Source organism: Carassius carassius, chromosome 35, assembly GCF_963082965.1.
Source record: "Carassius carassius chromosome 35, fCarCar2.1, whole genome shotgun sequence".
In the NCBI taxonomy this organism is placed as follows: Eukaryota; Metazoa; Chordata; class Actinopteri; order Cypriniformes; family Cyprinidae; genus Carassius; species Carassius carassius.
In genome coordinates this window covers 28,575,425-28,600,009 of record NC_081789.1, presented here as the reverse complement: position 1 = coordinate 28,600,009, position 24,585 = coordinate 28,575,425, and the positions used below count along the sequence as shown (strand labels likewise).

At 37.6% G+C, this 24,585-nt stretch overlaps 1 protein-coding gene across 2 annotated transcripts; it reads right to left on the bottom strand.

Annotated features, from left to right (window-relative positions):
* Positions 1-11,935: 11,935 nt before the first annotated feature.
* LOC132116486 (gamma-secretase subunit Aph-1b-like) lies at positions 11,936-20,852 on the bottom strand. Of its 2 annotated transcripts, XM_059525355.1 has the most exons (8): positions 20,608-20,852; positions 20,391-20,513; positions 19,926-20,096; positions 19,354-19,427; positions 19,115-19,237; positions 16,317-16,444; positions 14,521-14,644; positions 11,936-13,227 (listed from the first exon to the last, which is right to left on the bottom strand). In XM_059525355.1, exons 2-8 carry the CDS (start codon positions 20,501-20,503, stop codon positions 13,199-13,201), a joined length of 762 nt encoding a protein of 253 aa, XP_059381338.1. In that variant the 5' UTR covers positions 20,504-20,513; positions 20,608-20,852; the 3' UTR covers positions 11,936-13,198. The 2 variants fall into 2 exon arrangements, with proteins under 2 accessions (XP_059381338.1, XP_059381337.1); XM_059525354.1 differs by having other exon boundaries at positions 20,391-20,851.
* Between the last annotated feature and the right edge of the window lie 3,733 nt (positions 20,853-24,585).

Here is a 24,585-nt window from a genome sequence, read left to right as displayed (position 1 = left end):
ATTTATTTTGCAATTCAATTATGTAATTCTGTTACATGTAGCTAGTTACTCCCCAACACATTCAAAAAGTGAAACTTGTATATTATATTCATTCATTACACACCGACTGATATATTTCAAATGTTTATTTCTTTTAATTTTGATGATTATAACTGAAAACTAAGGAAAATCCCAAATTTAGTATCTCAAAAAATTTGAATATTGTGAAAAGGTTCAATATTGAAGACACCTGGTGCCACACTCTAATCAGTTAATTAACTCAAAACAACCTGGAGAGGATTGTGAAACAAAACCCATTCAAAAATGTGGGGAGATTCACAAAGAGTGGACTGCAGCTGGAGTCAGTGCTTTAAGAACCACTACACAAAGACGTATGCAAGACATGGTTTTCAGCTGTCGCATTCCTTGTGTCAAGCCACTCTTGAACAACAGACAAAAAGGACTGGACTGCTGCTGAGTGGTCCAAAGTTATGTTCTCTAAATTTTGCATTTCCTTTGGATATCAGGGTCCCAGAGTCTGGAGGAAGAGAGGAGAGGCACACAATCCACGTTGCTTGATGTCCAGTGTAAAGGTTCCACAGTCAGTGATGGTTTGGGGTGCCATGTCATCTGCTGGTGTTGGTCCACTGTGTTTTCTGAGGTCCAATGTCATCGCAGCTGTATACCAGGAAGTTTTAGAGAACTTCATGCTTCCTGCTGCTGAGCAAGTTTCTGGAGATACAGATTTAATTTTCCAACAGGACTTGGCACCTGCACACAGTGCCAAAGCTACCAGTACCTGGTTTAAGGACCATGGTATCCCTGCTCTTAATTGACCAGCAAACTCGCCTGACCTTAACCCCATAGCAAATCTATGGGGTGGGGTATTGTGAAGAGGGAGATGCGATATGCCAGACCCAAGAATGCAGAAGAGCTGAAGGCCACTATCAGAGCAACCTGGGCTCTCATAACACCCGAGCAGTGCCACAGACTGATCGACTCCATGCCACGCCGCATTGCTGCAGTAATTCAGCCAAAAGGAGCCCCTACTAAGTATTGAGTGCTGTACATGCTCATACTTTTCATTTGGCCAAATTTCAAAAAATCCTTTCTTTGTATTGGTCTTAAGTAATATTCACATTTTCTGAGATACTGAATTTGGGATTTTCCTTAGTTGTCAGATATATTAATCAAAATTAAAAGAAATAAACATTTGAAATATATCAATCGGTGTGTAATGAATGAATATAATATACAAGTTTCACTTTTTGAATGGAATTAGTGAAATAAATCAACTTTTTGATGATATTCTAATTATATGACCAGCACCTGTATATACTAAATTTCATGAGATAAGCTTCAAACAAATCAAAAATCACATTTCTCAATGCAAAATCTCAAAGAATTTTGGTATTTCACCAACTATCATACATTATATTGTTAAAAGGTTCAGGGAATCCAGAGAAGTATCAGTCTGGGCTCAGGAATACTTCAGAAAGAAGTATGTTGGACTGTTCACTGTTGGACAGTGTTTTCTCTACTTCCTGTTGGCCTTCTGTAGCAAATTGTAGCTCCGTGTAGCTGTTTTTATTTTATTTTTTTCTCTAGAATCTTTATCTTACTATCACTCTCTGTTTTTTAAAGTGGTAAAATATAACTTAATTCACACCATATTTCTGATATTATCGATCAATCTTATCAGATTAACTTTGATCGTTCACTTTTATTTTATTTACGTGAGTGCAGTACACCTGCAAAGCGTTAGCACTCGTTAGCTTGTCATTAGCGTTTTCATTCGAACCTATCGCTGTCTTCTTTTCTCCTCTCCCTCGCTCCAGTTTTTCACAAGTTCATCAAACAACCGCAGTAAGAATTTTCATCAAGCACGGTGAGTAATGGCTTCTCCTATCATTGTTTCTTGCACCTCTTGCCACATGTACAGTTTATCTATCTCTGTCGCTGATGAGGGATTCACATGTGATAAATGCAGGGAAATAGTTAGGCTGACAGAGAAGATTTCAGAATTAGAGACACGCATCCAAACTTTAATTGAGGACAGTAAGAATGTTAGGGCTCTAGATACGGCTTTGGATGCGTCTAGCTCAGGGATTCCTGTACATTGTTCGGTTCCGGAAACAGAGCCCCAGCAGCAGGGCAACTGGGTGACGGTGAGGCAGCGTAGTCGTGGGTCAAAACACCGCTCTTCTGTTCCGATCAAAACATTAAACAGGTTCTCCCCACTCAGTGATGCACCCACTGAGAAACCTGATGAAAGTGCTCTAGTTATTGGTGATTCTATTGTACGGAACGTGAATATAGAGACACCAGCCACCATAGTCAAATGTTTACCGGGAGCCAGAGCGCCTGACATCTTGGCAAATTTAAAAGTGCTGGCTAATGCTAAACGTAAATACAGTAAGATTGTTATTCATGCCGGCGCTAATGATGTTCGACTTCGCCAGTCGGAGATCACTAAAAATAACATTAAAGAGGTGTGTGAACTTGCAAGCACGATGTCAGACACTGTAATATGCTCTGGTCCCCTCCCTGCTTACCGTGGTGATGAGATGCATAGCAGATTGTCATCACTCAATGGCTGGATGTCTAAGTGGTGCCCACAGAATAACATAGGTTTCATAGACAATTGGACGAGCTTTTGGGGCAGACCTGACCTGTTGAAAAGAGATGGTCTTCATCCCTCCTGGGGTGGCGCCACTCTTCTCTCTAGAAATATGGCAAATAGTCTTAGTGTTTATACTTGACTAACTGGGGCCCAGGTCAGGAAGCAGACAGACTGGCTAAACCGACCGTCTGCTAGCTGCCTCCCGTCACAGAGGTCAGTTAATTCTCAGCACATAGAGACTTTTTCACCTAGATATCACACTATAGAGACTGTGTCTGTTCCCCGAACTAGAAAATACAAAAAACGTCCAAACCAAGTTAAGATTAACAATTTAATTGAGGTTCAACAAATAAAAAACAGAAGCAATATGGATAAACAAATGATAAAGCTTGGCTTATTGAATATCAGATCCCTTTCTACGAAAACACTTTTTGTAAATAATATGATCACTGATCATAATATAGATGTACTCTGTGTGACAGAAACCTGGCTAAAACCTGATGATTACATTATTTTAAATGAGTCCACCCCCCAAGATTACTGTTATAAACATGAGCCACGTCTAAAAGGCAAAGGTGGAGGTCTTGCTTCAATTTATAACAACGTTTTCAGGATTTCTCAGAGGGCAGGCTTCAAGTATAACTCATTTGAAGTAATGGTACTTCATATAACATTATCCAAAGAAACAAATGTTAATGATAAATCCCCTGTTATGTTTGTACTGGCTACTGTATACAGGCCACCAGGGCACCATACAGACTTTATTAAAGAGTTTGGTGATTTTACATTCGAGTTAGTTCTGGCTGCAGATAAAGTTTTAATAGTTGGTGATTTTAATATCCATGTTGATAATGAAAACGATGCATTGGGATCAGCATTTATAGACATTCTGAACTCTATTGGTGTGAGACAACACGTTTCAGGACCTACTCATTGTCGAAATCATAGTCTAGATTTAATACTGTCACATGGAATTGATGTTGATGGTGTTGAAATTATTCAGCCAAGTGATGATATCTCAGATCATTATTTAGTTCTTTGCAAAATTCATATAGCCAAAATTGTAAATTCTACTTCTTGTTACAAGTATGGAAGAACCATCACTTCTACCACAAAAGACTGCTTTTTAAGTTATCTTCCTGATGTATCCAAATTCCTTAGCATATCCAAAACCTCAGAACAACTTGATGATGTAACAGAAACTATGGACTCTCTCTTTTCTAGCACTTTAAATAAAGTTGCTCCTTTACGCTTAAGGAAGGTTTAGGAAAACAGTTTGACACCATGGTATAATGAGCATACTCGCACCCTAAAGAGAGCAGCCCGAAAAATAGAGCGCAGCTGGAGGAAAACAAAACTAGAGGTATTTCGTATTGCTTGGCGGGAAAGTAACATATCCTACAGAAAAGCATTAAAAACTGCTAGATCCGATTACTTTTCTTCTCTTTTAGAAGAAAACAAACATAACCCCAGGTATTTATTCAATACAGTGGCTAAATTAACGAAAAATAAAGCCTCAACAAGTGTTGACATTTCCCAACACCACAGCAGTAATGACTTTATGAACTACTTTACTTCTAAAATCAATACTATTAGAGATAAAATTGCAACCATTCAGCCGTCAGCTACAGTATCACATCAGACAGTGCACTATAGATCCCCTGAGGAACAGTTCCACTCATTCTCTACTATAGGAGAGGAAGAATTGTATAAACTTGTTAAATCATCTAAACCAACAACATGTATGTTAGACCCTATACCATCTAAGCTCCTGAAAGAGGTGCTTCCAGAGGTCATAGATCCTCTTCTGACTATTATTAATTCCTCATTGTCATTAGGACATGTCCCCAAAACCTTCAAACTGGCTGTTATTAAGCCTCTCATCAAAAAACCACAACTTGACCCCAAAGAACTAGTTAATTATAGACCAATCTCAAATCTCCCTTTTCTGTCCAAGATACTAGAAAAGGTGGTATCCACACAATTATATTCCTTCTTAGAGAAAAATGGTATATGTGAGGATTTCCAGTCAGGATTTAGACCGTATCATAGTACTGAGACTGCTCTTCTTAGAGTTACAAATGATCTGCTCTTATCATCTGATCGTGGGTGTATCTCTCTATTAGTTTTATTGGATCTTAGTGCTGCGTTTGACACAATTGACCACAACATTCTTTTGCATAGACTTGAATACTTTGTTGGCATCAGTGGAAGTGCATTAGCATGGTTTAAATCGTACTTATATGACCGCCATCAGTTCGTAGCAGTGAATGAAGATGTATCCTATCGATCACAAGTGCAGTATGGAGTACCTCAAGGCTCAGTACTAGGGCCGCTACTCTTCACGCTTTATATGTTACCCTTGGGAGATATCATCAGGAAACATGGTGTTAGCTTTCACTGTTATGCTGATGATACTCAGCTCTATATTTCTTCGCAGCCCGGTGAAACACACCAATTTGAAAAACTAATGGATTGCATAGTCGATATAAAAAACTGGATGACGAGTAATTTCTTACTGCTAAATTCTGAAAAAACAGAGGTGTTAATTATAGGACCTAAAAACTCTGCTTGTAATAACCTGGAACACTGTCTAAGACTTGATGGTTGCTCTGTCAATTCTTCATCATCAGTTAGGAACCTAGGTGTGCTACTTGATCGCAATCTTTCCTTAGAAAGCCACGTTTCTAGCATTTGTAAAACTGCATTTTTCCATCTCAAAAATATATCTAAATTACGGCCTATGCTCTCAATGTCAAATGCAGAAATGTTAATCCATGCATTTATGACCTCAAGGTTAGATTATTGTAATGCTTTATTGGGTGGTTGTTCTGCACGCTTAGTAAACAAACTACAGCTAGTCCAAAATGCAGCAGCAAGAGTTCTTACTAGAACCAGGAAGTATGACCATATTAGCCCGGTCCTGTCAACACTGCACTGGCTCCCTATCAAGCATCGCATAGATTTTAAAATATTGCTTATTACTTATAAAGCCCTGAATGGTTTAGCACCTCAGTATTTGAATGAGCTCCTTTTACATTATAATCCTCTACGTCAGCTACGTTCTCAAAACTCAGGCAATTTGATAATACCTAGAATATCAAAATCAACTGCAGGTGGCAGATCCTTTTCCTATTTGGCGCCCAAACTCTGGAATAACCTACCTAACATTGTTCGGGAGGCAGACACACTCTTGCAGTTTAAATCTAGATTAAAGACCCATCTCTTTAACCTGGCATACACATAACATACTAATATGCTTTTATTATCCAAATCCGTTAAAGGATTTTTAGGCTGCATTAATTAGGTAAACCGGAACCGGAAACACTTCCCATAACAATCTATGTACTTGCTACATCATTAGAAGAATGGCATCTATGCTAATATTTGTCTGTTTCTCTCTTGTTCTGAGGTCACCGTGGCCACCAGATCCAGTCTGTGTCCAGATCAGAGGGTCACTGCAGTCACCCGGATCCAGTACGTATCCAGACCAGATGGTGGATCAGCACCTAGAAAGGACCTCTACATCCCTGAAAGACAGCGGAGACCAGGACAACTAGAGCCCCAGATACAGATCCCCTGTAAAGACCTTGTCTCAGAGGAGCACCAGGACAAGACCACAGGAAACAGATGATTCTTCTGCACAATCTGACTTTGCTGCAGCCTGGAATTGAACTACTGGTTTCGTCTGGTCAGAGGAGAACTGGCCCCCCAACTGAGCCTGGTTTCTCCCAAGGTTTTTTTCTCCATTCTGTCACCGATGGAGTTTCGGTTCCTTGCCGCTGTCGCCTCTGGCTTGCTTAGTTGGGGACACTTCATCTACAGCGATATCGTTGACTTGATTGCAAATAAATGCACAGACACTATTTAACTGAACAGAGATGACATAACTGAATTCAATGATGAACTGCCTTTAACTCTCATTTTTGCATTATTGACACTGTTTTCCTAATGAATGTTGTTCAGTTGCTTTGACGCAATGTATTTTGTTTAAAGCGCTATATAAATAAAGGTGACATTGACATTGACAAACGATTTAACACAGTCTGCTGCTGCATCAATAAATGCAACCTGAAACTTTGTTACTCAAGAAGAAAGATATACATCAAGTCTGCACATCGATGCCGCAGGGTTCTCTGGCCAGAGCTCATCTCAGATCGACAGAAACACAGTGGAAATGTGTGCTGTGCTCAGATGAGTCCACATTTCAGCTGATTTCTGGGAAAACTGGACACTGAGCTCTCAGTCTCAAAGACCAAAGAGACCAATCAGACTTTCACCTGTACTTACATATACTGCTATCAAGATGACGTCTTTCATGGGAAGTTCAGGGTTATTAGATCAAGACTCGGTCAGCATGTGCTCCAACAGCGTGGTTTCACAGACACAGAGTGAATGCGCTAGTTCAGTCCAGATCTGTCTTCAGGTAAACATGTATGTCCAGTCATGAAAACAATGATCACAGACTGCTGAACAGCTGAAGTCTTGTATTTTGCTTGCAAATCTTTAACAATCAGTATCCTCAATTCCCAAACAATTAAACACCGTAATTAAAAGGAAAGTTGAAATGACATTGTTAAACGTAATGCATAATTTTTTTGTGTTGTGTTGCAGCCATAAAATTAGTTTATATTTACAAAATTATATTAAGTTGGCCAGTAAAAACATTAGATTGTTTTTCTTTCTTTTTTCTTTAGTCAGTTAAAGAGTTAAAGAGAATTAACAATTCTTGATTTTTATGGCATTTCAAAAACATCCCGAATTCTCTGGAATTGGGGTGGTAATTACTATCAAAATCCTTAATCTCTTGAATTATGATTAGAATAATTTAATTTTAAAGCACAGCCACCACAAAAGCAGACTTACTTTGAGATCATTCTGAGGTTAAATACAGATTTAAAATAAAAGCAAGAAATAGTTTAATAGCTAGATTCTGTTTTCGAAATCAATTCTTTTTAAGCTATGACAGAAAATACTGGCATCTAACAAAGCCTTGGAAAAAACAGTTCATCTTAAAAAAATAAAGCATATACATAAACCCAAATAGGAAATAAAAGCATGTGTCCTATTCTCTGTACAAAACACCTGAGACATTGGTGTCTCATATTTGAGAGAAATCAAATATGTGTGTGTGTGTGTGTGCTCTTGTGTTTGTGTCATATCAGGACACAACTCTGTATAATGACATGGGTATGACACAGGTATTACAAGGAGAGGGTGACTTTTGAGGACATAACCCATGTCCCCATTTTTCAGAACGCTTATAAATCATACAGAATGAGTTTTTTTGAGAAAGTAAAAATGCACAAAGTTTCCTGTGAGGGTTAGGGTTAGGTGTAGGGTTGGTGTAGGGCCATAGAATATAAACAGTATAAAAACCATTACGCCTATGGGACGTCCCCACTTTTCACAAAAACAAACATTATTATATAACTGATTACAATTACATTTATTTTGCAATTCAATTATGTAATTCTGTTACATGTAGCTAGTTACTCCCCAACACATTCAAAAAGTGAAACTTGTATATTATATTCATTCATTACACACCGACTGATATATTTCAAATGTTTATTTCTTTTAATTTTGATGATTATAACTGAAAACTAAGGAAAATCCCAAATTTAGTATCTCAAAAAATTTGAATATTGTGAAAAGGTTCAATATTGAAGACACCTGGTGCCACACTCTAATCAGTTAATTAACTCAAAACAACCTGGAGAGGATTGTGAAACAAAACCCATTCAAAAATGTGGGGAGATTCACAAAGAGTGGACTGCAGCTGGAGTCAGTGCTTTAAGAACCACTACACAAAGACGTATGCAAGACATGGTTTTCAGCTGTCGCATTCCTTGTGTCAAGCCACTCTTGAACAACAGACAAAAAGGACTGGACTGCTGCTGAGTGGTCCAAAGTTATGTTCTCTAAATTTTGCATTTCCTTTGGATATCAGGGTCCCAGAGTCTGGAGGAAGAGAGGAGAGGCACACAATCCACGTTGCTTGATGTCCAGTGTAAAGGTTCCACAGTCAGTGATGGTTTGGGGTGCCATGTCATCTGCTGGTGTTGGTCCACTGTGTTTTCTGAGGTCCAATGTCATCGCAGCTGTATACCAGGAAGTTTTAGAGAACTTCATGCTTCCTGCTGCTGAGCAAGTTTCTGGAGATACAGATTTAATTTTCCAACAGGACTTGGCACCTGCACACAGTGCCAAAGCTACCAGTACCTGGTTTAAGGACCATGGTATCCCTGCTCTTAATTGACCAGCAAACTCGCCTGACCTTAACCCCATAGCAAATCTATGGGGTATTGTGAAGAGGGAGATGCGATATGCCAGACCCAAGAATGCAGAAGAGCTGAAGGCCACTATCAGAGCAACCTGGGCTCTCATAACACCCGAGCAGTGCCACAGACTGATCGACTCCATGCCACGCCGCATTGCTGCAGTAATTCAGGCAAAAGGAGCCCCTACTAAGTATTGAGTGCTGTACATGCTCATACTTTTCAGTTGGCCAAATTTCAAAAAATCCTTTCTTTGTATTGGTCTTAAGTAATATTCACATTTTCTGAGATACTGAATTTGGGATTTTCCTTAGTTGTCAGATATATTAATCAAAATTAAAAGAAATAAACATTTGAAATATATCAATCGGTGTGTAATGAATGAATATAATATACAAGTTTCACTTTTTGAATGGAATTAGTGAAATAAATCAACTTTTTGATGATATTCTAATTATATGACCAGCACCTGTATATACTAAATTTCATGAGATAAGCTTCAAACAAATCAAAAATCACATTTCTCAATGCAAAATCTCAAAGAATTTTGGTATTTCACCAACTATCATACATTATATTGTTAAAAGGTTCAGGGAATCCAGAGAAGTATCAGTCTGGGCTCAGGAATACTTCAGAAACGATTTAACACAGTCTGCTGCTGCATCAATAAATGCAACCTGAAACTTTGTTACTCAAGAAGAAAGATATACATCAAGTCTGCACATCGATGCCGCAGGGTTCTCTGGCCAGAGCTCATCTCAGATCGACAGAAACACAGTGGAAATGTGTGCTGTGCTCAGATGAGTCCACATTTCAGCTGATTTCTGGGAAAACTGGACACTGAGCTCTCAGTCTCAAAGACCAAAGAGACCAATCAGACTTTCACCTGTACTTACATATACTGCTATCAAGATGACGTCTTTCATGGGAAGTTCAGGGTTATTAGATCAAGACTCGGTCAGCATGTGCTCCAACAGCGTGGTTTCACAGACACAGAGTGAATGCGCTAGTTCAGTCCAGATCTGTCTTCAGGTAAACATGTATGTCCAGTCATGAAAACAATGATCACAGACTGCTGAACAGCTGAAGTCTTGTATTTTGCTTGCAAATCTTTAACAATCAGTATCCTCAATTCCCAAACAATTAAACACCGTAATTAAAAGGAAAGTTGAAATGACATTGTTAAACGTAATGCATAATTTTTTTGTGTTGTGTTGCAGCCATAAAATTAGTTTATATTTACAAAATTATATTAAGTTGGCCAGTAAAAACATTAGATTGTTTTTCTTTCTTTTTTCTTTAGTCAGTTAAAGAGTTAAAGAGAATTAACAATTCTTGATTTTTATGGCATTTCAAAAACATCCCGAATTCTCTGGAATTGGGGTGGTAATTACTATCAAAATCCTTAATCTCTTGAATTATGATTAGAATAATTTAATTTTAAAGCACAGCCACCACAAAAGCAGACTTACTTTGAGATCATTCTGAGGTTAAATACAGATTTAAAATAAAAGCAAGAAATAGTTTAATAGCTAGATTCTGTTTTCGAAATCAATTCTTTTTAAGCTATGACAGAAAATACTGGCATCTAACAAAGCCTTGGAAAAAACAGTTCATCTTAAAAAAATAAAGCATATACATAAACCCAAATAGGAAATAAAAGCATGTGTCCTATTCTCTGTACAAAACACCTGAGACATTGGTGTCTCATATTTGAGAGAAATCAAATATGTGTGTGTGTGTGTGTGCTCTTGTGTTTGTGTCATATCAGGACACAACTCTGTATAATGTCATGGGTATGACACCGGTATTACAAGGAGAGGGTGACTTTTGAGGACATAACCCATGTCCCCATTTTTCAGAACGCTTATAAATCATACAGAATGAGTTTTTTTGAGAAAGTAAAAATGCACAAAGTTTCCTGTGAGGGTTAGGGTTAGGTGTAGGGTTGGTGTAGGGCCATAGAATATAAACAGTATAAAAACCATTACGCCTATGGGACGTCCCCACTTTTCACAAAAACAAACATTATTATATAACTGATTACAATTACATTTATTTTGCAATTCAATTATGTAATTCTGTTACATGTAGCTAGTTACTCCCCAACACATTACACTCCAAAAAAAAAAAAAACCCCAAAGCGAAAATGACTAACACCAAGCTGTTAATTATTAGTCAAGAAAAAAAGCAAAATGTAAGCAAAAGCACTATTTAAAAAGTCATTTCCCTCTCAGCAAACCATCAAAAACAGGATGACGTTTTTGTCAGAATATGGGACATTTGATTCAGGATGGTTGTGTGGAGTGATGAATCACAATAAAAGAGTCAATATCGGTGTTTTAGAAATATAATGCTGAAAGCATCTTCTCCACAGTGAAGACGTGAGGAGCCCATTAAAGAAGACCATTAAAAGACCACTAAATATTTTGCCATTTTTGGCTTGGCCCACTTTTCTGCCGTAAAGTGTGTGTCCGCAGATTTTAGTACATAAATATCAACAAATCATTCTTTTTACCTTTTTCTTTTTTTATTTTGGAGATTAATCATCAATCATCATGTCATCCCTTACTCACCCTTGTTGTTCCAAACATGTAGTTTCATTCTTCTGCTCGAGACAAAAGAAGAGATTTTATGGTATTTAGGGTCCAGAAACTACATGGTAACCCATATTCTTAAAAATATCTGCTTTTCTGGGGTGCGTTTCCCATGCAATTTCCCATTGCCAACCAAGTTGTTAAAAGGTTAGCAACTATGGTTTTGGGAAACGCACCCCTGTTCAGCAGAACAGAAATTCAGAAATTAATATAGGTTTAGAACAACAAATAATAACAGAATTTAAATTTTTGGGTGAACTGTCCCTTGAAGCCAAATGAATGCTGTTCAATCACAATTTCCAAAGCATTCACTAATGTTAATATATCCTAACCACATAATAAAAATAAATAAATAAATAAATAAATAAATCAGTCTAGATAAACAATCCACATAAACGTGTACCATATCGACTGGAGGCAATGTTTGAGTATAATAATAATAAAAGACTCCATGAAATGGTTAACAGGGTATTTTTAATCTTTTTGTCAAATCAATTTTGCATATGAACAGCAATCTGATTCCCTGTTTGGCACGTCATATTCTTAGAAACTTTATAAAGCGGCATTAAAATGTTACATAATTACAAGAAGTCCTTTTGTAATTGAAATTCATCAAAGCACCGGGTAATTGTCAAATATACAGAACATGATGAGAGCTCCATCTGCACAGGTTTTTAACACTGGATGACAAATGTAGACCAGAAACTACTTGCATACAGACACAGAGGATGAGTACAGAAAGACAGAAGTGCATCCCCAGAGACAAACACTTAACCGCTGAGACTTCACTGTGATGTACCTTAATGAGTGTGTGCTGAAAAGCGTCTTAAGGCTGAAACCAGGACATGTGTCAGTAAACGCAGTGATGTTAGTGTGCTGGTCAGGAATTAAAGCTGTGTTAGTGTTCCTCACTGAGAAGACAAGCGTGAGATCTATATACAGCAGCACAGAGCAAGTCTCAGATAACTAGCGCTGTCCCGGTGTGATGACGACACATATTAACATTAACAGAAGACTCTGGGAGGTCCAGATATTGCTTCCTGTCAGTGTCTGTAAAGGTTGCATTCAATTGTCAGAAATATATTGAAAATATAGTTTCAGTTGTTTTGTAATTCCTGTTTCATACTTATGATCAACTGAGCTACAAAAAAAATGAAAAGGTTGATGAAAAATTACTTTCAAAACTTAGATTGAGCATCAATCTGTCCTACACAGAAATGGTTAAGACCTTTGTTCTGTTTGATAATGTGAAATGTTTTCCATGTACATTCATTCGTCACAACACAAATAATGTGTTTCAAAGTGTACAGAGCAAATATGAAAACTCTACAGGGACATAATTGCAGTAAATGGAAATGTTCCGAACTAATAATAATGATGATAATAATAATAATGAGGATAACATGAGTAGAAGAGGGTGAAAGTGGTTTTGATCGCTCGACCCTACCATGAGGCTTCACTAAGAACATCAGCAAAGAAAACCCAAAACCACAAACATTCACAAGAAGAGCCAACAAATGATGCTTTTAAAACAAAATAATATAAGAGATCGGTCTTATTGATTTGCATTCAGATCAAGCTATTTACAGTGTTTCTGTGAGAGTCTGATGGCTGATGCTGGAGGGGACGTTTCTGGATCCCCTCAGGGTTTGAGCTGGTTAGTGTGCAGACTCAGCCGCTCTGTGTCCTACATCTCACTAGGTGTGACAAACACCATCTTATGAAGATTCCCCTTCAGCTTTCCTGCCTGCAGAAACAACCAAGAGCAGACAAAAGCTGGGACATATATAGTATTGAGTGAAAATATTGATTTATAGAGTATTGTGACAATTGATGTGTGTGAATGTTAGACACTTTTCAAAAAGTTTGTCGGTGACACTTTAAAATAGGGAACACTTCTTCACAAATAACTCCCGACTTTTCTCTCAAATTCCTAATTTGCTGTTTATTAATAGTTAGTAAGGTAGTTGCAGACTTTAGGTATTGAGTAGGATTAGGGATATAGAATATGCTACAATTATTAATAATAAATAGTTAAAACAGAGAGGCTCAAAATAATTTTCCAGAACATTCTCCTTCACCATTCCTGGCTGGTGGAATGATCTTCCCATCCCAGTCTGGAATGCTGAATCCCTGACAATTTTCAAGCGATAGCTTATTATTTTTCTAGCTTTTACTTATTTGAACAATGTCTAAAACTTGGTATTACAAGCACTTCCTGTGTCTGTTTTCCTCTTTAAGAAGAATCGCTTTATGTATCACAAATTGTAAGACGCTTTGGATAAAAGGGTCTGCAAAATGACTAAATGTACCGTATTTTCGGGACTATAAGTCGCACTTTCTTTCATAGTTTGGCTGGTCCTGCGACTTATAGTCAGGTGCGACTTATCAAAATTAATTTGACATGAACCGAGAGAAATGAACCAATAGAAAACATTACCGTCTCCAGCCACCAGAGGGCGCTCTATGCTGCTCAGCACTCCTGTAGCCTACACTGAAAACACAGAGCGCCCTCTCGCGGCTGGAGACGGTAATGTTTTCTCTTGGTTCTAAATAAATGCGACTTATAGTCCAGTGCGATTAATATATGTTTTTTCCCTCATCATGACGTATTTTTGGACTGATGTGACTTATACTCAGGTGCGACTTATAGTCTGAAAAATACGGTAAATGTAATACGCATGCTAAAAAGCGTAAAGTCTCAAATCCAAAGAGATATTCTAACAATGTTTTTTTTTTTCAAAAAATGTACAATAGTATACATTGGTATGCAGTGTAGTAAACATTTGTGATAATTGACAAGCGTGCTTATATGTAGTACTTATGCGATCCACAATTGTGGAAACATAGGCACTGTTTTCATGTGGGCCTCCTGAAGAGAGCGATGATTAACATCTGGAAGCATATAGCTTTCGGGGTCATTTAGAGCAGTGCTCGAACCCAGGGCTCAGACTGGCTTACTTCATAGACACTGTTAGGCATTACTGAAATCTCGCAGCTAAAGGAAGATCATGTCAAGTGTGTGAAGGTCATGTCTTACGTGTGCAGAGAGCATTGAGGCTGTGCAGTGATCCTCCAGATGAGAAGAATGCCCAGACGCCCATCGTCAGTGTAATGACGTACACAGGAGGCAGACTGCCTTCATACAGCGGATTCAGCAGCGACTGACACAAGGGAAGACAGGAAATGTCAGAATTTTGCTTTTTAAGACCAGTAGTAGACTCTGTAAGTGATGTATCCCATTATAAAACTGGAGACCAAACTGGATCTAGACTGGACACATTTAATATTTGAGACGTGTGCCAATAAAAGATGCAAACAAGGCCAAAGTCTGAGCTATAAAAAAGCAATCACTGAGCAATAACATTTCCTGGGGAAAGTTTCTGTACACAAATAACCCGAGCTGTGCATATGAAAGTGAAACGCAGACACACTCCTGTAACATCACGATGATTTCTGTGCTGCTCTGGTAATATGAAGCTCTCCTGCTGCATCCAGATGAAACATTAGACATCTGAGTAAGCCTTTCTAAAACAGCGCTAACATGTAATAACAGAGTGTGTATCAGATGAAGCTATGAAGATCTCAAATGATTTTCTTTACCAAGGTTATGCACACTAGAGTTCAAAAGTTTGGGATCTGTAAGATTCTGAAAGAAGCCTTTTCTGCTCACCAAGGCTGCGTTTGTTTAATCAAAATTACAGTAAAAACAGTAACACTGTGAAAATTAGTACAATTTAGACTGATTTTCTATTTTAATATAATTTAAAATCTAATGACACAAAGCTGATTCCTCCAGTCTTCAGTGTCACATGATCTTCAGAAATCATTCTAATATGCTGATTAGCTGCACAAGAAACATTTCTGATTATTAGAAATGTTGAAAACCATTGTTGCTACATATCTTTGTGGAAACCTTTTATTCAGGATTATTTGATGAATTGAAAATTCAAAAGGACAGCATTTATTTAAAATTGAATTCTTTACTGCCACTTTGATCAATTTAATGCATCCTCGCTGAATGATAATATTAAGTATTATAAAAGAATTATCTCTCGCCTTTACTGTGCTAGTAAAGTTAGAAATTTAGTTGTAGTTAGAGAGACGATGAATAGAGTTTATAGGTCTATAAGAAGAAATGGTAGCACTTTATTTTACAGTCCTGTTCCTCATGTACATACTATGTACTTATTATAGTAATTTCAATAACTACGTAATAACTAGGTACTAACCCTGAACCTACCCCTAAACATAACCCTACCCCATGTAGATACCTTGTATTACCAGAACTTTCTTAGATAAATACACTGTAAGTACACTATAAGTACATGTTAGTACACGTACTGTAAAATAAAGTGCAACCGAAGAAATGATTTAATGATAATACAGGCACTTGCACAGCAGTTCAGAGATAGTTCTGACAGAATCAAACAAACATCATTGAGGTTCAGCATGAGGAAAAATAAATTCTTTGCTTCAACAGTTACAAATATATTCACGATGAAAAAATATCAGGAGGCAACAAAAAAGCATGCCTAAAAGTTGTTCAATGTTTTTCTAAAGGTGAATGGAAAAAATATTTTTAAAGCAAATGCAAAAAAAAAAAAGAAGCAACAAAAACAAGATAAATTAGTCAAGTAAAATCGCATGTACTTTCTTTGCAGCAAGTATAACCCCCCATGCATAAGAGAAAACACATATAAAGTGAAGTGTCCTGTGAGTGGAGTCACAAAGTGAAACCTGAATCTGAAATGAATTGAACCTGTAAGGTCAAAGTCACTTCTCATCAGAGACATGTTGACATGTGAAGGATGGATGTGTCCATGTAAAGCTCACCAGGCCGGCGAATAACAAGTGTAGAGAGACGACTGCAGCGATGACCCACCATTGGCTCTTCTCACAGCCCTCGAAGAACACCACACCCCAAAACGTGTGCAGCAGCGTCAGCGCCAGCGTCATCAGAGCTGCAATCAAACACACAAGCCTCAGCATCACTGCATCACTTACTGTCCAGTAACAGTGTTCCAGTAAGACCTCACCTAGAGTCTTCATTAGGATTCAAGATTTGGTTTCAACCAACAAAATATTTTAGAGCTTGGCATATCTAGAAAAATGTCCTTTTACTATAAAAATGTCCATGGAGTTATAAGATTTTACTAGAAATCACACTTTAAATAGTTTAAAATATGAAAGCCATTTTAAGTCATTTTGAGGCCACCATTCAGAGCAGGGCATCCAGAACTCTATACATCTCTTTCTTGTATCCTTTTTTTACAAAATAAAAAAAAAGCATCCAGGTTTGAACAACATGAAAGAGAGTAAATGACAGAATTTTTGATTATCATTTGCATCCCTTTAATAAATAGTTAATTTTTTAACTTTTTGGACTAATGAATTTTCATGAATTTTTCATGACTTCCCCAGTTGCACTAGGACTTTTACATTATAATTATATATATTATTTATTTATTTTTCCTCCAAAAGTACTGCACTCTCAAATAGCAAGTCCTACATTAGATTTCAGAAATTTCATAATTAGAACAATTCCAATGACTTTTCAGTTCTGGAAACCACAGCTTAAAATTTTCCTGATATTTCCAGGTTTCTCGTAACTGTGAGAACCCTGTTGTTATGAACAGTAAAAAAAACAGTGTAGTAATACAGGTGCATCTCAAATTAGAATGTTGTGGAAAAGTTAATTTTAGTAATTCAACACAAATTGTGAAACTAGTGTATTAAATAAGTTCCGTGCAGAAAGACTGAAGTAGTTTAATTCTTTGGTTTTTTTAATTGTGTTGATTTTGGCTCACATTTAACAAAAACCTATCAATTCACTATCTCAACAAATTAGAATACTTCATAAGACCAATAATAATAAAAAAGCATTTAGTGAACTGTTGGCCTTCTGGAAGTTATTTTCATTTACTCTAGATGTACTCAATACTTGTTAGGGGCTCCTTTTGCTTTAAACACTGCCTCAGTTCAGTGTGGCATAGAGGTGATCAGTTTGTGGCACTGCTGAGGTGGTCTGGAAGCCCAGGTTTCTTTGACAGTGGCCTTCAGCTCATCTGTTTTTGGTCTCTTGTTTCTCATTTTCTTCTTGGCAATAGCCTATAGATTCTCTCTGGGCTTCAGGTCTGGTGAGTTTGCTGGCCAGTCAAGCACACCAACACATGGTCATTTAACCATCTTTTGGTGCTTTTGGCAGTGTAGGCAGGTACCAGTCCTGCTGGAAAATGAAATCAGCATCTTCAAAAAGCTGGTCAGCAGAAAAAAGCATGAAGTGCTCCGAAATTTCTTTGTAAACAGGTGCAATGACTTTGGTTTTTAAAAAACACAATGGACCAACACCAGCAGATGACATTGCACCCCAAATCATCACCGACTGTAGAAACTTAACACTGGACTTCAAGCAACTTGGGCTATGAGCTTCTCCACCCTTCCTCCAGACTCTAGGACCTTGGTTTCCAAATGAAATACAAAACTTGCTCTCATCTGAAAAGAAGACTCAGGACCACTGGGCAACAGTCCAGTTCTTCTTCTCCTCAGTCCAGTTAAGACGGCTCTGACATTGTCTGTGGTTCAGTAAATCTCTTGACACGTCTGTGTGTGGTGGCTCTTGATGCCTTGACCCCAGCCTCAGTCCATTCCTTGTGAAGTTCACTCAAATTCTTGAATTGATTATGCTTGACAATCCTCATAAGGCTGTGGTTCTCTCGGTTGGTCGTGCATCTTTTTCTTCCACACTTTTTCCTTCCACTCAACTTTCTGTTAACATGCTTGGATACAGCACTCTGTGAACAGCCAGCTTCTTTGGCAATGAGTGTTTGTGGCTTACTCTCCTTGTGAAGGGTGTCAATGATTGTCTTCTGGACAACTGTCAGTTCAGCAGTCTTCCCCATGATTGTGTAGCTTAGTGAACCAAACTGAGAGACCATTTTGAAGGCACAGGAAACCTTTGCAGGTGTTTTGAGTTGATTTGCTGATTGGCATGTCACCATATTCTAATTTGTTGAGATTGTGAATTGATGGGTTTTTGTTAAATGTGAGCCAAAATCATCACAATTAAAAGAACCAAAGACTTAAACTACATCAGTCTGTGAGCATTGAATTTATTTAATACACGAGTTTTACAATTTGAGTTGAATTACTGAAATAAATGAACTTTTCTACGACATTCTAATTTATTGAGATGCACTTGTATATAAGAATATAAAAATTAAAGAAAAACAACAGATGTATGTATGTATATATATATACATACATATATACACATACATATATATATATATATATATATAAGCTGTTAAATAAGTTAAACTAAATAAAAATGACAAACGCTGCCTTGTCAACAAGCTGAAATGACAGTTTGAATTAGTTGATCTTTTTTTTGTTGTTGATATTTTATTAACGTATTTCATAGACCTAAAATGTTTTATGTTTTTGTTAACTATAATAACTGTGGGTGACAGAAGGATGTTTCAGCACATGATGGTGAAATTTTACATTTGGCAGGACTGGTTTCGTGTCATTTGTCATGTGCTTTGTCATATGCTGACATAAAAACAGCACATTTAAAGGTTTAAGATGTTGGAAATTGTCCTGATGGCCCATGAGGCTTTGCAGGAGCTCACCTGCTGTAATGAAGTAATACTGTGAGTCTCCAAAGATGCCGACCGTCCCGGGCCCCACAGAGTCAGACAGGATGTTGATCATTGAGAACGCTCCACTCATGATCCCAAAGCCCAGCCCAGCCACTGCACAAAACACACACAGACATCTGATTGAACCTGCGATCTCGAGTGCAACGTGAAACCCAGTAACATGAAGCTGCTTTCAGCGGAGCACAGACTGGGACAGGAACAGAGTTTACCGTAAGCCATCTGTCGCACCGAAATAGCTGAACCGTCATCATCACTGATGGCTGCCAGACCCTCGGTGGCCTTCCTGATGATCAACAAGAGTTCAGAATGAGTCACAGCTCCCTTACAACAACTGACAGCAATTCATGACTGAACACAGGGGCCTTTACATTCAGTGTATATTCATTTGCATTTGTAGATTTCAGCTACAATACACATCTTTTAAAGGTGGTTTTCTCAAAATGAGATTTTTTCTCTTGCAGTCAGAAATCCCTTCAATATTCTAATGGTCTGTTCACATATCATCCATCTGTTTTATATCACATTTCATGCCTAAAAACAGTGGAAATGTATATTTTTTTGACTGTTGATAGAATTTGAAACTCTAATGTGTCAAATAAATATAACAACAATTTTGTTTGTTCTGGAAAAGTATACAATTGAATGCCCATTTAATTAGGCACTGCCTCAGTTGGGTTTAAACATTTAAGATAACTTTCTAATGGAAAACAGCTTGTACATATACATTTGGCCCCGAGGACTTCTTATCATGTAAAGTACATGCTGCCATAAAGAGCCTCACCTGAGCAGTCTGTAGTAGGCAAAGCGAAACACTTCCTGGAGCAAGACCGAAAAGAAAACCCCAAAAATCAGCAGCCCCCTCTGAAGGGTGAGATCCTGGGAGTTACTGGCCTTGATGGCGATAAACCACACCAGAGAGGACAGGAGCAGAGACAGCAGCCAGAAGAACGCCCTGAAACACACACAAGCACCATCTGCTGACATCTAAAGGACTTCATGAATGAGCACTCAGAGACATGTCATGTTTTTAAATGTCTGAATGTTCCTCAACTCTGTAAACTCTTGAAAAATGACATGTTCTCCACTGTCCATCTTACTATAGGACTCTCTCTTACACAACAGTGGAGTCACAAGGGTAATAACTGGCGGTGTGTTGACCCTGAATAATTCATGTTTGAATGAAAACACGGTTTTGTTAATCGTATCGTGTGTGTGTTTGATTAATGTGTCTGATCACGTGACTCACCCTGCGATCAGAATGATGACTCTTAACGGGTCTCTGGCGATGGTGAACACAAACAGGGCGAAAGCTGGACCGAAAGCTATAAAAGCACAGCCGAAAAACACTGCCAGAGTCATCCTGATGAGACTGTCCCGTCAGATAATGAGCCACAGAAACACTTCAAACCTACAACACTGCTGTGAAAGCGAACACGAACAACGCTAGGAGATAATACACACACATTTACTTAATTCTCCACAAGACAGAGATAGTTTAAACCTGCAGAAGAATCCCAGTATTCTCATATACAGACAAATAAAGGACCGATCCATCAAAGCTAATCAATCCGATTATATTTGCGCGGTTTGTGTCGTTCTTCTGTGAGCGCTTTGTTTGGTAACATTTTCAAACTTAATCTTCAGTTTCTCTTTCCCGAATAAAACACACGCGATACTTCCGAGGGCTTTTGTTTTAAATGATTAACTTTGCGCTTCCGGGTTTACGTGCGTGACCGCGCGCTCCCGGCTTTTTTTTTTTGTTGACAAATTAAGTTGCAACTGTCATTGTTGACAATCACGTAAAAAAATTGCCTGTTGTAATTATTGATTTGCCAAAAAAAATCCTGCTCTAATGTGCGGTCCCTCACTGATGATGTCTGCCGCACACATAAAAATATGAGAAAGACATTAGAGCATAAAATTGTCAGTGTAATTCACTTAAATGCAGACATAATATCTTGTTTAGTATAACACAAATGAATGTGTCAACCACACCAGACACAAGGGCAGTTGTAACAAAATGGCTCCTTTTGCCATTAATTGTGAAAAATAATAATATGTAGGTTTATTTATTTAGGCCTATTTGCTTGCTTGCTTTCTAGACAAATAAAGTCATCTCATGAGAAAAAAAATCCCAATGTTTATTCTGGTGAGTATTTGTAAAGAACAGCAACCATTTAACTCAATCTACTCTAAATCTGCAGCTGTGAGTGGTGCAATGATAACTCTATAATAGCTACAAAGATTTCTCTCTATGTTTTGGTCGATTAAGTCAAGTGTAAATTCATGTTGAATCACTAAAATAGTCTGGTAAAATTAGTTTATTTTTATTTATTTATGATTATTGCTTCAAAAATGTAAAAGGCACATTTCTTTTATCTTTCAATTGTTGTTACTAACTGTGGTCATTTAAATCCTAGAAATGGAAACAGGCAGGTTTAGCTGAATTGAGCTAAATGGTATTTTGTGATGTCACTGAAACAGAACTGAGTCATTGACGAGCCACAGAGATTAAGAGTACAAGCTCTGATTATTTAATGTCAAGTCAAGTCACCTTTATTTATATAGCGCTTTAAACAAAATACATTGCGTCAAAGCAACTGAACAACATTCATTAGGAAAACAGAATGTTTTGTAACAGACAGAAATGCTTGATACGGGGAAGATTCAGACATAAATAACTGAGCCAGTAAAACAGATTACTGCTGTACTTTTTTTAAACATAAGGGCCTGGTTTCACAGACAGGGCTTAGATTAATCCAAGATTAGGCTATAGTTCAATTAGGACAGTTAAGTATCTTTTATAAACGTGCCTTAGAAAATAACATTACAGGTGTGCATCAGACAAATCAGAGGCGCTAACATATTTTAAGATCAGTCAGAGCAAGTTTCTTTCATTTAAAACAGCACAGACATCCATTTTTGATGATCCATTCTCAATGAATCACGTCAAATTAATGCATTTATTTGGATTATGACCAGAACTGATGTACTGTCAGAGATAAGAAATAGTAAGCATTTACATTTAGTAATTTAGCAGACGTTTTTATCCAAAGCGATTTACAAATGAGGACAATGGAAGCAATCAAAAATAACAAAAGATCAATGCTTTACAAGTGCTATAATGAGTCTCAGTTAGCTTAACGTAGTACACATAGCAAGCTTTTTTTTATTATATATTAAAAGAAAACAAACAGAATAGAAAAGTAATAGATTAAGCTAGTGTTAGAGGCCTTTTTTGCTTTTGTAAATAAAAGAAAAAGAAAACAGAATACAAAAACTTTTTTTAAGAAAACTAGCAGCAAATTAATAGAGTGCAAGTCTAAAAAATTATATTCTTTTTTAAAGAACAGGATTAAAATAGAGAGGGCTAGAGTTAGAGGGTCATATAAAGATGGAAGAGATGTGTTTTTAGTCGATTCTTGAAGAATGATTTGGGCAGCTCATTCCACCAGGAGGGAACATTTAATTTTAAAGTCTGTGAAAGTGATTTTGTGCTTCTTAGGAATGGCACAATAAAACAAAGTTCACTTGCAGAACGCAAGCTTCTAGAGGGCACATAAGTCTGAAATAATGAATTTAGGTAAAGGGGTGCAGAGTCAGTGGTGGTTTTGCAAACATTAATGCCTTGAATTTTATGCGAGCAGCTATTAGTAGCCAGTGCAAATTGATAAACAGAGGAGTGACGTGTATTCTTTTCGGCTCATTAAAAATGTATCTTGCTGCCGCATTCTGAATTAATTGTAAAGGTTTGATAGAACTGGCTGGAAGACCTGCCAAGAGAGCATTGCAATAGTCCAGCCTGGACAGAACAAGAGCTTGAACAAGGAGTTGTGCAGCACGTTCCCAAAGAAAGGGTCTAATCTTCTTAATGTTGAATAAAGCAAATCTGCAGGATTGGACAGTTTTAGCAATGTGGTCTGAGAAAGTCAGCTGATCATCAATCATAACTCCAAGACTTCTAGCTGTTTTTGAAGGAGTTATGGTTGATGTGCCTAACTTGATGGTGAAATTGTGATTAAATGATGGGTTTGCTGGAACCACAAGTAGTTCTGTCTTGGCAAGGTTGAGTTGAAGGTGATGGTCCTTCATCCAGTAAGAAATGTCTGTTAGACAAGCTGAGATGCGAGCAGCTATCATCAGGATGGAATGAGAGGTAGAGCTGAGTGTCACCAGCATAACAGTGGTATGTTGCGAATCAGCTCAAAGGGGAATATGATTAATCAATCATAACTAGTTATGATTAATTATAAATATTTAGATCCACTGTATTTACTTGACCTCTCAGTGTCAACTGTCTGTCAATTTCCAAGAACATTAATTTCCTGGTTAAGGAAAATAACTTTCTTACTCTACAATTCCACTCAGAGCATGTAGCATAAATCTGCATGATTAGGGACTTCAGTTATGAGCAAACAATTAACAACCTCAAGTGTGTGATACAAATAAGACTTTATTAACTACATAAAAACTTAAACTAGTTCAACATACACACACATACACATGCATACAGTTGGCATAGGAAGAGGGGTTAAAGCTTAAGCAGTAAAGAGAAGAGAAATAAAAACATGAAGCTATCGTACAATTTGATATTCAGCAGATCTACAGCCTGAAGGAAACATCAGTTGCTTAGTTCAAACACACCTTTGTAAAAGGTACATATGATATTTAAATGCATCAATTAATAAGACTAAGTTTGATACTTGCATGTCTCGCTTGTTTGAAAAAGAGTCCTCATGCACTTTGGGGCTCTAGTTGGTCTCTGCTGAAGTGAATTGATGAGAAAGACCAGTTTGAATCAGAGAATACTGATGAATTAAAAGTCAAGGCCGAAAGGCCCGGCGCAAGCTAAGCATGGTTTTTAAGGCTCTTAGCTCAACATCTTCTCCTGGAATTCCTGAATCAAAAAAAAAAACGCCCTGATCTGGTGATCAGTGATCTATATAGGGTGACGTTGTCACACCCTCAGGATTTGAGTGAGCCAACGAGGAATGGTACCTTTTGGAGGGAAGTTTTACAACTATTTGTTTCTAGTATATCATAGTACTGAGACTGCTCTCCTTAGAGTTACAAATGACCTGCTCTTATCATCTGATCGTGGGTGTATCTCTCTATTAGTTTTATTGGATCTTACTGCTGCGTTTGACACTATTGACCATAACATTCTTTTGCATAGACTAGAACACTTTGTTGGCATTAATGGAAGTGCATTAGCATGGTTTAAATCATACTTATATGACCACCATCAATTCGTAGCAGTGAATGAAGAGGTATCATATCGATCACAAGTAGGGATGGGTATCGTCAAGGTTTTAACGGTATTACTACTCTTACCGATACTGCTTAACGGTCCGGTACTTTAACGGTATTCTTATCGGTACTTCGTGTTGTGTTACTTTGTGTTGTGTTAGGCAGTCGAAAACTTCACATTTCTCTGTCTG